Source organism: Chaetodon trifascialis, chromosome 11, assembly GCF_039877785.1.
Source record: "Chaetodon trifascialis isolate fChaTrf1 chromosome 11, fChaTrf1.hap1, whole genome shotgun sequence".
In the NCBI taxonomy this organism is placed as follows: Eukaryota; Metazoa; Chordata; class Actinopteri; order Chaetodontiformes; family Chaetodontidae; genus Chaetodon; species Chaetodon trifascialis.
The window spans coordinates 4417426-4433758 of NC_092066.1; the positions used below are offsets into that span (position 1 = coordinate 4417426).

Here is a 16333-nt window from a genome sequence, read left to right on the forward strand (position 1 = left end):
CAATCATCAGACTGAAAAAACTCAATGTGATCCACACTCAGTAACTAATCACTGGTAGTTGGGAATATATTGATAACCATAAAATCACTGAATTTTAGGAAAGCGTGCCTAAGATGATTCACTGAACTTCAAAATCCTGAAGGTGACGTGAGGGTGATTTCAGGGTTTGTAATGTTAAATATCTTTACACAGTTTGACATGTGGCACACATGTAGCCTAAGTCGGGAAAACCACCATCCAAACCGCGACGTGAGCAAAGAAACGTGATGTGCAGTGGACTGTGGGCACCGCTCATTAGTTTATGTGTCTTTATGGGTTTTTTGAAGAAAGCGCCATCTCACAGTGACACCCTGAAACTGAAGGAATGGGTGTGCTTCCAGTGCAATCAAGACAAGCTCCTGTCCAAACAGCAGAACTGCACGCATTGACCAGAACGGCAGCGATCATCTTGGTCAGATGCATTGCGGACGTTAGGTGCACGATGTAGTTTAAGAGTCCAGTGGCTCTTAGATGATGTAAAACATGTAAAAACTGCTTATCATGAAAGACGCTGATGAAGTTCTGATCACAGCTCATGTCAGCTAATGGAAGTTGGATTTGTAGTTCACAGAAAAAACTCCAAACAAAAGCAGCAGTGCACACAAAGATCAATCAAAAAGGGAGATCAGAACACACAGAGAGGGAAATGTTTATGTTCCTCGACCCGCAGGACAGAAGTCCAAACGTCTTCATGGGCTCGGTGAGAAATACCATCAGCAGACGCTCGTTTGAAACTTCCTCTACAGACAGAAATATGTTCCTCTCCTGCCAATCATGTCAGGGTATCTGCAGTACAGCACGGCGAGGGGTGAGTTTAAGGACAGCGGGAGAACTCGGTATCATGAATTCTCTGTGTTCTCGGGGGGGGCGGAGGACGACTCGACAGGAAGAACCAAAACAAGTTTGTCCTTGTCGGCCAACATCAAAGGGAAGGCACCACAGGACTGAAAGATGAGGGAAGATAGAGAGCGAGAGGATGAGATTTAGATTCAGCACTGCAAGCCACACACACACGCACACACACACGCACACACACACTCTCACCATGTTGCTGTCTCTCTGGTGGAGGACTCCTGAGTGCTGGCTGAAGACATTTCACAGTCTGGTGAGCGCTCATATCGCCTCATCATCAGCTGTGAGCTCATTCCTCACAAATCAGTTTGTTCACACACGCACGCACGCACGCACACACACACGCACGCACACACACACACACACACACACACACACACACACACACACACACACACACACACACACACACACACTCTAACTGTACGCCTATTTGAAGACAGTTGATGGGATAAAGTTATGGCCTTTTCACGTTAATCCTCTGTTAATGATTGTGTGTGCGGGAGTGTTTGTGTGTACTTGTGTGTGAACAGCACGACCTCGGCAGTACTTGTACATCGTACTGTGAAATATTCTACTTTGGAGACTCAGATTGTACATTCAACTTGAAATAAGATCATAAAAAATCTCAGTCACACTTCAAATTAAGGTGCACATTTTCACCATTAACCATTAGCTTATTAGCATTATTGTCAGGAGCATATTGGCTGTTTATCAATCATTATAAATCACTTATCAATGTCTCATTCTGGGGTTTAGGGTTAGTTTATTCAGATCATAATTCATGTCCTTGAACTTTTGGTATGGTCATGCAGAATAAGTGCTTTACATGACTGATTAAGAGCTAATACGCTACTAATATGCACGCTAATAAGTGACGAGCTAATGGTTCCTTTTTCCTTCATCTTTTCATTTTTCTTTCGTCCTTTTTTACCTTTTCACCTTTATTTTTCATCCTCATTCTTCTTGTCCTCCCTTCATTCATCGTCTTCTTTTGGAGTAAAGATGTGAGAGCTTGTTTTAACTCTAAACAGGAGCTGTGTTCATGTGCAGGTGCTGCTGGAGTCACTCCTTTCTCTCCGCTGTGCAGCGGGGAGGTCCGGCTCTAAATCCAGCAGCTCTCTTCACCGTGGCTAAATCTCTCCGCACCCTCCGGACCCGAAGCCATTTTGTCTGCCGCCGCCGTGCGGGAGATGAATAACTCGGCTGCGCAGCCTTCAGCCGCCGAACAAAAGAGTTTGTTCCAATTTGAATATAGACTTAAACCGCGGTGCCGAGCAGGGGGTGAGGACGTGATGTGACTCAGTCGCTGCGTTCAGGGAGCGGGGATGATGGCGGCGCTGCAGGCGACACGGTTGATACACGATTTGGAGCATTTCATATTGCTTTTCACCACGCTGCGTGTTTGTCTTCTCACCTCCGGCTGCTGAAGACTTATTTTTCTCTGTGTTTCATATGTTTTCTGATAAATTCACGACTAAAGGTGGGATTATTCTGCGCTTTGAGGCAGCAGTTGGACTCTGGAGAGGGAATCTACAGTTCAGGGTCAGACTTCACCTGCTGAACGCACCGAAACAACATCACGCTTTAATTATATAACTGACCACACTGTGTTCACACTTTCTCACTCACTCTGAGCCTTTCTTTAACACTCACATGGTGTCTTTATGTTTAAGTTCCACCTGGTTCCTGATAATTAGGATCTGACCCTGGAACCTGAGTCAGTTTAAACTCGGAGGTGCTGGAAAATGAAGCTTTACTGTTGTTTTTTGTGGTGCAAAAAGGTGAAAAGGGTGATTCTTGGATCACCTGATGAATTTTTGGAAAATTAAGGTACAGTATGCAAGCTGGGTTCAGGCAGGTTGCCATTTTGGATCAGGTCACCTTTGCGAACAGTTCTTGTGGTCTCACAGCCCTGATGTGTCATCACACTGTTGAGGGAGTGCAGCTCTGGTGCGGCTGATGATGCAGATATGAAGGCTTTGCTCAGTGGCTCCATCGCTAACCTCCTCATGCAAAGCTATTCATGTAGTTTGACTCTGCAGTAGTGGCTGAAAAATTCGCCTGAGTTCAGCTAAGAGAGGAGGCTGGTCGCCATCAGATGTTTGTGCCAGAACATTGTCTGGAAGATCTGAATTTATTCCAGAGACTGAACACAATAACACAGTTACGACCTGTGTGTGTCCTGTGAGCCACTATGGACATTTTCCTCATTTAGTAACTCATTTAAAAACATTTTCTGGCCTTTGGGATGAAAACTTTCCCTCTCTGTGAAGCGCAGCAGCTTTCTTGAAAGCGTCTTTTTCACACTTTGCTAATATGCTTAGCTCTCTGTCTGGCTGCCATTAGTGGAATTATGCTCACACAGCAGGTGTTAAACATTGTTTGGTGCTTCAGTTAATCAGCTTGTGAAAGCCACCATATGTCCTGAAAAGACAGGAAGTGATTCAGAGTAAACCTCTGCTGTGTTCTGTGCTGGAAAACAAACCGCAGCAGCATCGCAGAGGCTTTTACTGACTTTCTTACCATAGGTGAGCACGTAGAGCGGCTTGCCGTTAGTGTCCATGGTGGTGAGACAGGGGGCCTTCGGAGAGATGGTGCCCCACCTCTGCAGGGCCGCCTCCAGGGACGGGGGCCAGTTGGTCACCACGCCCAGCTGCTCGCCCCGCATGGCCACCATCTGGGCCCCCTCGGCCTTGGGCTGGTTGGGGTCTGGCTGCTGGACTGGAGGAGGATAAAAGAAGAGGACGCCAACGTGTCTCTTTGTGCTGCAGCAAACACACCCGTAGAAAACAGGCACAGTCCAAAACCTGATCAAAACCACGATCCTGCTGTGCACGTGAACAGACCAGAGTCTCTGAGGTTTCACAGTGTTTAATGATCAGGCGTGACTTTAACAAGAAACGACGCCTTCAGCTGCACAGACACACAGCATCATCAGCACAATGACTCCTTAATCAAGTGACAGCAACTTTAATATGGTGTACTCATTTTGACCTCATTATGTGTTTAATTGTATGTGATTTAACGACTAATGCAGCAGCTCCTCCATATTTTTATTACTGCTGTATCACAGGACGCTGACAGGGAGGGATTATCTTTTCATTAAGCTAAATATCATGTTGGTAACATTTCTGTGGCACAACCGAGCTTGTTATTCAACTCTCAGCTTTTAATGCCGGAAACAAAAAGAAATATTTATCAGTTAGACTTTCTTGTCACAGCAGTCACTGCTTCTCAATGTGTTAGCATTACCATGTCGCAGGATAGCATTTTAGCATGTTATCATTGTCTTTGCCATGGCCATTATCCTGAGTCTGTCCCAGCCTGTCTTCCAGAAATGTGCATGTATTTTGTGTATTTTATGTACACTATGACGTCCTCCCTGTTGTCTCAACCACAAGTTTCTGGATATTTATGCAAAAATCAAACATTTTCCTCTGTGTTTCAGCCTCTTTTTCACATTCCAACATTGTTTTAGATCATTGAGAAGAGATTTTTTTAAATAGGCATGCTCTGAAGGATCTTCTCTGGAATTTCATGTGTTGTCGATGGAGACCAGGGCGCAGTAGATGTTTCTATTGAAGGAAGAATGAGGTAAAAAAGCTTTTTAAATATGCAGAAACCCTAATCTTTAATTCTGTTTCATAATCTATTTGCTTTTGGCCGTGGTTCACCATTAAATTTCTGTTTTTGGCCCTCCAAGGTAAGAAGTTTCGTGTTATGTGGGAGAAAATATCGATATGTGTGGTCAAGGCCTCAGTTTAGTTTATGATCCATCCCAGGGACCATCGGGTCTCATTTCAACATGAGCAGCTTGTTGAAAACAGTTTAAAAAGACACATCAGACCCAACTCCAAACCTTTCAGAACATAAAGAGAGTTCTTACCTTCCAGGAGCTCCTCGAAGTCGTCAACAAAAAACTCTCTTAGCGGCGGCCGTTTGGGTCTCTTCAGAGTGTTGACGAGTTGCTGAATTTTGGCTGAAACTCTGCTGCTGACTGGAACACCTGCAGAGGACAAACACACACACAAACACACACAAACATGCGTGTTAACGCACGGGTCCAAGACTGAACTCCTAATTGTGCTTTCACGCTGGAGCAGTCATGGCTTCCATCCTGAGTGCATCCCGCCGCTTCGTCTGCGATGCATAAAAACATCCCCAAGTTTTAAAGCGACATTAAAGTGGCACCTTTCTTCAAATAAGCAATCAGCAGAACACCGCTGAGCGTGACACCCGGCGATGGGAGAGACGTGGAAACGGCAAACGAGATGAGGCGTGGGGACAAATTGCTCTTTCATTAAGGCTGATTTTAACCCGACCCTCGACGACTGCGGCGCTCTGAGACAGAGAGGTGGAAACCTGGAAACAGATGCTTTGGCTGGAGCTGAAGACAGAACTGAGGTTTGGCCACCCTGAAGAAGAAGACGGTGTAGATGGAGGCAGGTTGGAGCTGGTGTTGGGTTATTACATAATGAATAAAATGAAGAACATTTTGGCGCAGCATTTGCTCTGCCTAAAAATACTGGTTTGTTTGTAAAAAAAATAAAAAATAATGAGGGAATAAAACATGGATAATGGTAAGGACTCTTATTTCACCTGTTGTTGTGAATTATACGCTGCAAATGTACTGTGATAGTATTGAAATGCCTCCAAACCAAGGATGAATGGGGCAAAATTTGAGGCAACAACCAGACAAAGTCACATCTCCACGCAGCGAATCAAAGCGTAAATCCTCAAAAACCTAAAATCTAAAGACCAGTTGAAGGCAACATAATGAAGAGAAGACTCGCTTCCGCTGAAATCCTAACTTTGTCGTGTCTCTTTCAGCCAATAAGCTCCCATCTGTAAACTCTGGTAGCTGATCTGCGCTGCTGTGATCAACGTCTCTGTCCACGAAAGCGTCTGATGAATGGTCCTCAGTCAACCCGAGGAGCAGAAATATCCACATTCATCTTTTCTAAAGTTGAAAAGCTTCGAAATCTGACCGCATTTCAAAGAATCTGCGCTGCATCATAACTGATCATTACGTCAGAAGAAGAAACAAAACACCTGAGCGCTGCTTTGTGGAGGTGCGTCTGGTGTAAAAGCAGCTCAGAGGCTCTTTCTTCCTGTCAGACGAAACATGTGAGGCCTCCACATTCAGGCCTGAGGCTGCTGAACAAGCCTGAGACAAACAAACACAACAGCTGCTCTGCAGCGAGTTTACACAGGACTCATGACGTGCTGGTGCAAAGACAAAGAGATCGTTTTTCAGTGTTCGCTGGTACAACAGCATCCAAAGGCACCATTCACCTGCCGCTGAACTGCATGCTGGGAGGTCATGTGTTATTACGGCTCAGTGTCTCTGAATCAACACAAACAATTGACATTAAACCTCCCCAACGCCTGCTGTTTACACTTTAAATGCATTAAAATCTGCATTGAATAACTGAACTGGAGGCCTGCGTCCCTCAGCCCGGCCGCTGCCTCTTCACATTCATGAATCATATTTGTTTTTGTCCCAGAAAACGAGTCTGAAGATTAAACGCTAGCTAAGCTGGAAACGTGCGAACACTGTCTAACAATGTTTAAAGTTTGTGAAAAAGATCCCAGAAACTTCTCTTTTCTCGTTTACAGGAACATCTTTTTGTTAGCGTTTCTATATTTTCTCCTCGGATCGTTCTCCCAGCCCCGACTCACCATCTCCGGTCTCCATCAGCTCGGCATTGCCGTACTTGGGCGTCTGTCTCTGGGCCGCGGTGCCGGCTCCCGGGGCTCTCTCCACCTGGATCCCGTCGGTGGCGGCGTTGGCGGTGCTGTTGGTGTAGCCGGTGACATCTGGAGGGGCAGAGTGGTTCTCTGGGATGTGAAAACATGCAGTAATATGATGAGATCTCTTAGTGAGTTCAGCTTTTTAATGCTGATTCAACACAGGCGAGAAAAAATCAGCCCAATGATGGTGGGCTGTTGCCGTAATGTGTGTCCAGAGAGCAGCACACTCTACTGCGCCTTGGCTGCAAAATGTAGAAAAATATATTTATTAAGAGCCTTTTCAGTGTGCATAAACCTCGTGAGGTGTGAGCCTGCAAAGAGCGGCGCAGGCAGCTGCACAGATCACAATGAGCGCCTGTTTGATGCCTGAGACGTGCATGCTGCATCAGTGTTTCCATACAGAGCAGGTTATGTCGAGGCTTTGGTAAACAAAATAAAGCCGTAATATAACTGGAATATGTCGGGAAAGCTACCACAAAAGTAGCGTAATCAGTAAAGTGACTCATTACTTTCAAATTGCAGTAACTTGCCCATCTCTGCAGTTCAGTGTGAGCACTGATGTTTCAGCTGAAGAGCGAACGCTAAAAGCAGATGAAGTGTGGAAGTTCAACACGGCTGAGGCGTCGGCGAAAGCAGCAGTTAAAGTGTACGGTTCTGTAGGTGCAGAGAAGTACTGAGATGTCACGTGAAATGCTGAATCGAAGCGCTGAAAGCAGCAGAGGCGTCGCTCTAAATGTCAGTTAAACAGTGGAAGAAAAGAGTTGAGATGACAACTGAACTGGAAGCTGACCCAAACCTAAACTGATACCTGTGACGTGTGTGTCCGATCACAGTAAAACACAAGTAAGAAACATAAGAGAAAAAAACAAAGTCGATAACTTGCAGCAGTTAAAGCGACTTCATTTTGCAGTATAATCCTCTGGATGCAGGTCTTTACTATCAGCCTCATAAATAATGAATGCTACTCTCTAATGGACTGTGAGCTGATGTGGTTACAGAAGAGTTGCCTGGTGATGAATTCCAGGTGCTGTAACATCTGCAGATCTATCGAATCATTTAGAAAAAAAACACACTGCAAGGAGTTAGCAGGAGGAAATGAAAAAAGTATGCTGGTGGATGATCTGTGATCTGCAAAAAAATAAAGTTTCAGGAAAAATGCGCTCGGGCCTCGGTGCTCTCTGGCAAAGCAGAACCAGCACCTCAGAGTCCGGCAGTCGTTTCCTCACGGATCACTACCTCCGCAAACATGCGCCCGCCTTCCTGCGAGGGAAAAAAACGACTCCATTCCCATCAACACCCACACCTTAGCGCTCGTTTTTAGGTCGGTTCTCCCTGTTTTTGTGCTACATTTAGATCGTGTTTCAGCCTATCTGGTGCGCGTGTGTTTCAAAGCTCCCACCATGCTTCACATTTTTCTCATTTACCTCTTTCACGAGGCTCAGCTGCTGTTCAACGACATCAAACGCTGTTTACTGCTCTGCCCCGGGGATTCTTTACTTTGAGTGGTCGGAGCATGAAATGATGCAGGGAGAGAGATGTGCGCTGAATCTAAATGGGGATGTGCGTAGGTGCAGCCTGCTGCGTCGTCTGCTGTCCCTTTGCTTTCAGTTCCCAATCAATTCAACCCAACACAACTTCATCCCCATGAAGGCAAGGCTCTGTGTTTATATTCTACTTGTCATTCGCACTGGACGACTGCTGCATTAGCAGTGTTAGCATGTTAGGGTTGATCTTATAGTCTCTGCCTACAGGGCTGCAATGTTCTCTATGGTCCTTCATGGAGAAATTCAGGGCTTTGGACCTTCAGGAGACTCTTTCTAATTGCTGCTTAATTGATCCCTGGAGGTCACAGTCCAGGTTCAGACAGAGAGCCGCAGAGCTCACGAGGATCGAAAATGCCATCGAATGGAAAACGTGAGGTTTTACTTTGGAGGGACATGATACGCTTGAAGTCCAAGTGCTTGAAGACATGAGAGGCCTGTCGCTGCTGCAGGTGTCTGAACACAAAAGTGGAGCTCGCCTTGTTCAGGTGACAAAACGCTGCAGGACTTTGGAATTTTTCTCCCAGCAAAGTCATGTTTAAGAGGTAAAGCGTCATCTCAAAGATCGAAAAGGCTACTTTCTTGAGCCCAAAGACAAACAAACATAACGTGGAAACCGAGCTCCACCTCTTAGAAACAGACACTGAGAGAGGTCACAACTTCGGATGATTTAAGGCAAACCCTCAGCTCCATGCTCCCCGACTCCCTCTCGGCTCCCCACGTGGAGCTCCCGCGCTTCAGTCGAGGAGCAGAACATGAAGGAGATCAAACCACTTCAGCCCACTGCGCCTCACAGCGTGAAGGTTTCTGCAGTGAAAAGGCAGCACGCTTTTATTCTGAAGTGCTGCTCGTGTACACAAAGACGGCACTTCTCCATCACCAGGCTGTAATTGAATCCACTGATGATTACTGCTTTAAAAATGAAGCTATTTGATGAGCATGAGACTCAAACAGGATCGGAGTAACCTCATTACATCATCATTTTTAGCTGCTGAAAAGAGGGTTTTAATTTGAAAAGAATTAATGGGTTTCATTTAAACAGTCTGGAGCATGTTTTCATCCGATGAGAGCCTTCAATATTCACTTCTCTGGCCATGGTTATTTTCATGTTTTGATGGTTGAACCTGTGGAGTCAGGGCTGTCTTCATTGACCACCGCCGCTCTGCTCTGGAGCTGCAGCAAGTGCAAACAATAAGAAAACCATGAAACAGGCGACCATGGGTTCTTTGTTTTCATGTTAACAAGCGACAATAGTGAACTTTGTGGACTTAATTCTAGTTCCTGTTCATACCAGCAGAGCTGAACTGACTTAAATGCACGTTGTTCAGCAAAAAGCCGGCAACAGAACAAAGATGTGTTTTTCTCTGGTCCCCCTCTTACTTAATATTTCATCACTGTTTGTTCTCTGTGGGAGATGAAGAGCTTGTAGGAGGACAGTTAGATGACTGTGTAATGTAAACACACATGTACACCGTGCTTACTTTGTGCTGTGTACTGATTACTAATTCAACCGTAATTTACACTGAAGAAGAAGACTTCGAAGCCAAATTCATGTGATAAAAAAGCACTTCAGTTCACAAGATTTAAGCTACCTGATCAAACTTAATGTTCATGTTCTGTGGCTTCACTTGATATCTTGTATTTTTTATCTACAGCTGCTTAATGCAGTAAACTAACAGCTTTTTGATGCACTGGGATGCTTTTCGGAGAAGCTTGCTCTATTCCCTTTATGTCTCTTCCACTCATTCATGTCAATAAAGTTGACTAAAACTGAACTTGATTTTGGAAAATCTATATATATAGTGAGAGAAAAACAGAGAAACAAGGGGAGAGGGAGATGATTCCCAGCGCAGCGTCGAGCCAAAGCCAGCCGAGACCAAACAGAATTCTTTCTCCAGACATGGACTGCATATCAATCCTGCAGCACGCAGCACAGGCATGCTAATTACTGTAGCACGCTGTGTATTCTGTCTCTGCAACATCTGGGCTGTCTGTCTGAGCAGCACTCGACCAGACACACACTCTCTGAAGCTGCGTGTTGTTTATCTGTCTGGGAATGAGTGTGTGTGTGCGTGTGTGCATCCAGTGACCTCATCAGGATGTATTTATGATGATGTGCAGATGATGAGGATGATGATGAATGCCTCCTCGCTGCTGGAATACCAATCAGGCCGGCTGAGGGAGGTGATTCAGGGACGGCGCGCTCCGTCTCTCTGCATGGGTCAAGCGGAGTTTAAAGGTGGAGTGGTGGGTGAAGATGTGGCTGAAAGGTCACATGTTCAACCCCCGCGGGGACAAACTTCTCCATTACCTGCCGTAAACCACTCCTGTGGATGTGTGAGCCAGCCAATCAGGAGACGGAAGACTCTGATTTTGAACAATCACTCACTTGACCAGTCACGATCTGCCATATGCAGCCGAGCAACCACAGCGGCTATTAAAAGTCTGCAAGAGCCAATCACAGCTGAGTTTGAAGACGGCGATGCTTCGAATAGCCAATGATACTCCACCTCAGTGTTTGGTTCAAGCTCCGGCACCTCAAATCGAGGACAGAAGTGATCTTCTTCCTTCAGAGAGACACCTGAGAGAAACACTCAGATCACCTCCAATAATCTGACAGGAGAGCGTGAGACTGCTTTTATCGTCCGCTGATGCATTTCCTATTACATTTACACCAAAGAAGGCCTCGAGGATGTCGACTTTCTCTTCAGATTAGAGGAATGTGAGAGAAACTTTCCTGAAAGGAGAAGTCTGTAAGTTTTTTTGTTGGAAAAATCCTCTAAATTAAACTACAAAACACCGACCGCTGTTCAGTCGTCAGCACATGCAGAACTGTTACAAATCCGAAAAGAAATCTCTTTCGTGACTCTTTGGTTCGGCTTGTTTGGGCTTAAACAGAAAAAGCTTGGTGAGCAGAGAACAGCATCATCTTTCATACCTGGACTCCGGCAGGACTCCGTGTTATATAAAACTTGATTTTCATTGGAGACCTTCAGAGCTCCATCCTGTCGACCGGCGAGCTTTAGAAAGAGAAACTGCACCTCAGGAGAAAGCAGGGAGGACTTACGAAACTTCCCTCTGGAAGAAAATCAATTTTCCATCTCATTCGCGATGACCCTGCAGCAAAAACAGTGTTTCAACACACCTGATGAAGAGCATCCAGGAACCTTGTGTTGCTCCCAAACTGCTGAACTGTTATTCCTCAGAGCCGCAGAGTGTTCCCCCGGCGGGTCGGCAGCGCTGACAGCGAGGCTAAGCTACAGCTCAATCCCATCGGGCCTCTTCCAGACGGCAGCCTTAATTACAATGAAGATGGGAGCGCTTCCAGGACGGTGTTAATGGATTCAGGGTGTATTTTTTTCTGACAGTGATGAATGGCTGATTAAAGGTCTGGTCTTGTGCCTTTTCTTTAAGTGTGTGCTCACTGTTCACTCGCTTTGTATCCTCAAGCAATCTAAGAGAAACGGAGGGAACCACTTGAGTAAATGAGACTGTCAGCTGCTGCCTTTTCACGTGCCAGGCATCCAATCAGCTGACAGAGTCCTCGGGTTGTGTGTCTCGAAATGTAGAAGGAATAAAACAAGTCCGGCTGTTTGAGGGTCTTCATTACGCAGACAGAGCAGCGGTTAAGTTCTGTGATACAGTGTTTGTGATTCCAGGTAGCAGATTTTAAGGATACCGCATTAAAATACAGATTAACACAAAACTGGAAGAGAGGAAGCAGGCAGGCAGCCGACACTCCACTGCCATCTGCTTTCTGGCTTAGATGAAAAGCCGTTTTGAAAGAAGATTGCCTCTCGCTGAGCAAACAACCAAAAACATGCTGCATAATTAGCCAAATCAATAAACGACACCGAACAGAGCAACCTTGAAACGAGGGAGGACTTATTCAGACGAGCTGCTGTGCAGCCTCTTAAAAAGCATTGTTGATTTTCCTCATCAACAATTCGCACTCTAAAAAGCTGAAAGCAGCTTTTTTTCTTTAAATCCACACAAAGACACATCGCTTCCATGCAACTACAACGCCGCTCAATGCTACGCCCGGCAGGTTAGCATCGCAATGTTTTCTAATCACGAGTAAGCACAAATTTAATCAGCAGGGGACAAACAAAAAGGGGCACGACTTGAACAGCAAGCATATGATGGGGGGGGGGGGGGGGGGGGGGCACTGGGGGGAGGTACGACATCCCTGCCTCGGGCCGAGGGATGGCGGGGGACTCAGCCCGCCTCCGGGCTCTCTGCCAGCCATGCTCCCATCTCAACTTACCGGAGCGTCGTGGCCCAGAGTTCCCGTTCTCTACCGTACCAGCTGGCACCGCCCTCCTCCTCCTCCTCAAGGAGAGGTGGGTTAAAAGGCCTGCATGTGAGGAACAAGAAGGGGAGGGGGGTCTTGAAAAGGGTAGTCAAGTTATGTGTCATTCAGGAAGTCTGGAGCGACGGCGTCTTCACACAGTGCAGGTTTACGTCCTTAAAAGACAAATCTACGTTAAGACTGAGTTAACTGCACCTGCTGCTTGGAGATGCTGACGTCCCCTGACTCTCAACCGCACAAGCATTTGGGTGATTTGTCCATTTTATTGGGGGGTGGGGGGCTTTTCATTAAAAGATGATCATCTGTCTCTGAAGGCTTTTCAATAATCACTGAACAGCAGCAGCACAAACAAGCATCAGTGCTGAGGAGCCCAGTGAGACAGACACACACACACACACACACACACACACACACACACACACACACACACACACACACAGAGCACTCTGTCTAACCTAAACTCAGCCGAAAGTCGACCAAAACGACCAGATTGTCTCCGATCCTGTCAAAGGGATCTGCAGCCTGAGGACAAACTGGGGAAAGAGAAGAAAAAGTCATCTGCACGAGCAGGCGGAGCCGCTGTGATGAGAGTCGAAGGAAACAACGAGGCTGAACGGAAACAGACCCTCTTAAGTGTTAACACACACAGCGAGAACACTGGAGCTGAAACACACACGTGGCAGACCGCCGAGGATTTCCTCTGCGATAAACACAAAGTCAGTAAAACAAAGAAGACTGAGAAATGGACGACATGATGCACAGTACGAGACTTTGTAACTCAGCTGAGAAGGAAAAATCTATGAAGCAAACTCTAAACCACGAGCACAGAGGCCGCCCGGACCTTCATCAACCAGGAGTCGGTGGACATCAGACGCCATCATAGATTCGTCTTTACGTGTGGTCACTGTGTCACATGAGATCTACTCCTTTTTCCTAAAAAAACTGTTTACACCCAGCTGAGATGGAAAAGCTGCATCAATACAAAACTGAATGCATGAAACAAACCATATTTCCATCATTTATCACGTTTCGCTGCCACGCTTTCCCTCATGCCACCTCTTCCTCTGGAGAATTCCTCGATGTCCCGACACTTTCTTTTGACAATTTGAGGAAATCTGATGAAAACTTGGGCTGAATTTGGAAGGAGGCTTGACGCAGATCTTCTCAGACGCTGCCGTTTCCTCGATGAGACACTACACACCAGACCAAGTCTGTCGGGTCCGGCCATTATGAAGAAATGTCCAAAAGCTACGAAGTCTTCCTCTCTTCCACAGAGGGCGACGATGACCTTCCATTTTCTCTCTGATTTTGCCAACGATGAGGAAACAATAATGTAAAATCACTAAAATGCTGACGGTTTGGGCTTTTCTTGCCTCACGCTTTCGGCGGCTGCTCCCTATGAAGCATCTCTTTGCTAATTTGAGAGCGCAGGTAGCGCTGACACAGGAAATCAGTGGAAAAAGGCCCAAACAAACACACCAGCTACCAGCAGCGTGCACGAAGCTCTCCTGTCACACGCGAAGGAGCTGGATGAGGCTGGGTGGAGCCGCGGGGGCTCTCTGTGTCCGTCCATGCGTTATGTTCAGAGCTGGATACCAGCAGCACCAGCATGAAAACAAACCTGCCGCTGCCAGAGCGTTCAGCCACGACGCCAACTCAGCAAACAGCCACGTTTTGAACATTCAGCTATGCAGGTGTGTTCGTACAGTTGAGTTCAGGCGTTAACTGTCACAACATGTCCGCCTTGTTTTCTCTGTGGATGAGTGAAAAAGGTCTTATCTTTAGAAGAACATGAGAAAACGCTGGGACGCTAAAGTAAAACAGTCCAAAGTCAACAGATTTAATGTTTTCCTCATCAGCTTCATTGATTTTTTGTAAATATCTGCTTATTCTGAATCTGTTTAAAACATTTAAAACAAGTTGGGACAGGAGCAACTAAAGACTGGGGAAGATGAGGAAAGCTCCAAAAACACCTGTTTGGATCATTCCACAGGTAAACAGGTTGACTGGAAACAGGCATCCTGAAAGGCTCAGTCTCTACAGAAACGATAAATCTAGAAAAAAAAATCTTCAAAATACCAAATATTATATCTCTGTGCCGCTTTTGTCCATCCCAGCTTCGATTTCTGGCCAAAACTGGATGAAACTGGCTGCGTAGAGACGAAACATGACAAAAGAACATCATGACAGATGTCCGTCTGACTCACAGTCATGTTTTCAGTGGACGCCAGTCTGTGCAGTGAAGGAGTAAAAGGTGCACGAACAAAACCAAAAGAGCAAAGAGAGACGTTTGAATAAGAAACAACAAACACAGTAAAGAGTTAAAACGCCGCAAAACCTGCGTCCACACACAGATACGACCGTCCAACGACGCACACATGTCACCAGCCAATAGGCCGGGTCACACATCGACACTTCAAAGACTGAGCAGTGAGCCCCCCCCCCACGCAGTCCCCCCAGCCAAACACACTTTTATTAGAAACCTCTCGACTTCACCGACGCCTGAACAAACTCGAGGATAGTTGTTTTATTTAACGACCAAATCAGACGAGCTTTGAAGCTCTGCTGCAGTTTTCGTCCTTGTCCTTCCCAAACTGGGACTCAGAGTCAGAGACAACAGGCTTTATTCTGAGGGCTTGCTCACAACTCTTTGGTTCTTCGGTTTGAAAGTTCAGGTTTGTATAAAAACCGCTTCAGTGTGTGAACTCTACGACAACACGACAGCTTTCCTCGGCTTTTGGGATTAAAGCCATGTTTAAATGAGCTTGAAAGCAGCATCGAGGCGGCTTCTCACGTCGCCAACCTTCGCTCTGAGCGCACACACGTGAATCTGAACACCTTTAACTGAATGAGAAGCCGAATGTGACATTTGACGTGATGAAATCTGCGTGGGATTTCAGAAAACTCCAAAAAACAGCCGTTGGGTCTGGATTTCATCAGAATGGATGTGAAATGGATGTTGCTGCTTACTTCAGGTGTCTGCATTTGGCTCGTATATTTAGCTGCATTTTGCACAGATTTTCATCTGGCTGAGGGGGTCGGGACTTGGCTCGGAGCCCCTCGCTTTCTCCTGAAGGACTTTCCAGGATTTCGGTAAAAGCAGCAGAAGTTGCTCTTGCTAGCTCTTGCTAAGGGTCTCAGGAGTTGAGTAACGGTGTCTTCAGGTCTTTCGTAAACCTCTGAATATGGTGTCTAGAACTCTGCTTGGCTAAAACGGTTTAAGGAGTCCGTTCCTGGTCTCCTGGTCTTTCTAAAGAGACTGTGATCTAACAGGAGACTGCTGAACCACTGCTGAGTCCTGACCTCTTACCTGTCTTGTGGTGGTGGTGAGGACGGTGGTGTCGGAGGTGGTGGTGGGCAGAGATGTGCACATGCTGGGCCAGGACGTCAGCCAGCCTGCCGCCGGCCGCCCCGCTGCCTCCGCTCCGTGTGGAGGAAGAGGAGGAGGAGGCCGTGGAGGAGGTGGTGGTGGTGGTGGAGGAGGTGCCGTGGATGGCCCGGCTGATCCAGTGCTCCATGCTGATGCTCCCCTCGCGGCTGGACGAGGTTCCTCCGCCGCCTCCTCCATCCTCTTCTTCGCAGTCTCCTCCCTCCTCTTCATCGCCGTCGCCCTGTCCCTCACCCTCTGAGCCTGAGGAGGTATCTGCGGAGGAAAATGGACGTGAAACTGAACATTAAATACGTGAAATAGAGCCATGAATCAAGTTTTAAGCCTCGTCAGACCACAATAACAAAACTGAGTCCTGCATCAGGAGCTGCTTTCAGAGTCAGAAACATTACGTCTGTCGCAGTCTATCGTCTGCAGCCTGGAAGGGTTTCAGCTCCCATCTGT

The 16333-nt window shown here is 46.6% G+C and overlaps 1 protein-coding gene across 4 annotated transcripts in view; it reads right to left on the reverse strand.

Moving 5' to 3' along the window:
• The window catches only part of dip2ca (disco-interacting protein 2 homolog Ca), a 156208-nt gene that overhangs the window by 35361 nt on the left and 104514 nt on the right, over nt 1-16333 (reverse strand). For all 4 annotated transcript variants that reach the window (XM_070973424.1, XM_070973422.1, XM_070973423.1 and 1 more), the window contains exons 5-8: nt 15812-16144; nt 6577-6735; nt 4781-4900; nt 3418-3615 (exon numbers count right to left, since the gene is read on the reverse strand). In XM_070973424.1, coding sequence (XP_070829525.1) covers nt 3418-3615; nt 4781-4900; nt 6577-6735; nt 15812-16144 — 810 coding nt within the window. The remainder of the gene's footprint in view (nt 1-3417; nt 3616-4780; nt 4901-6576; nt 6736-15811; nt 16145-16333) is intronic.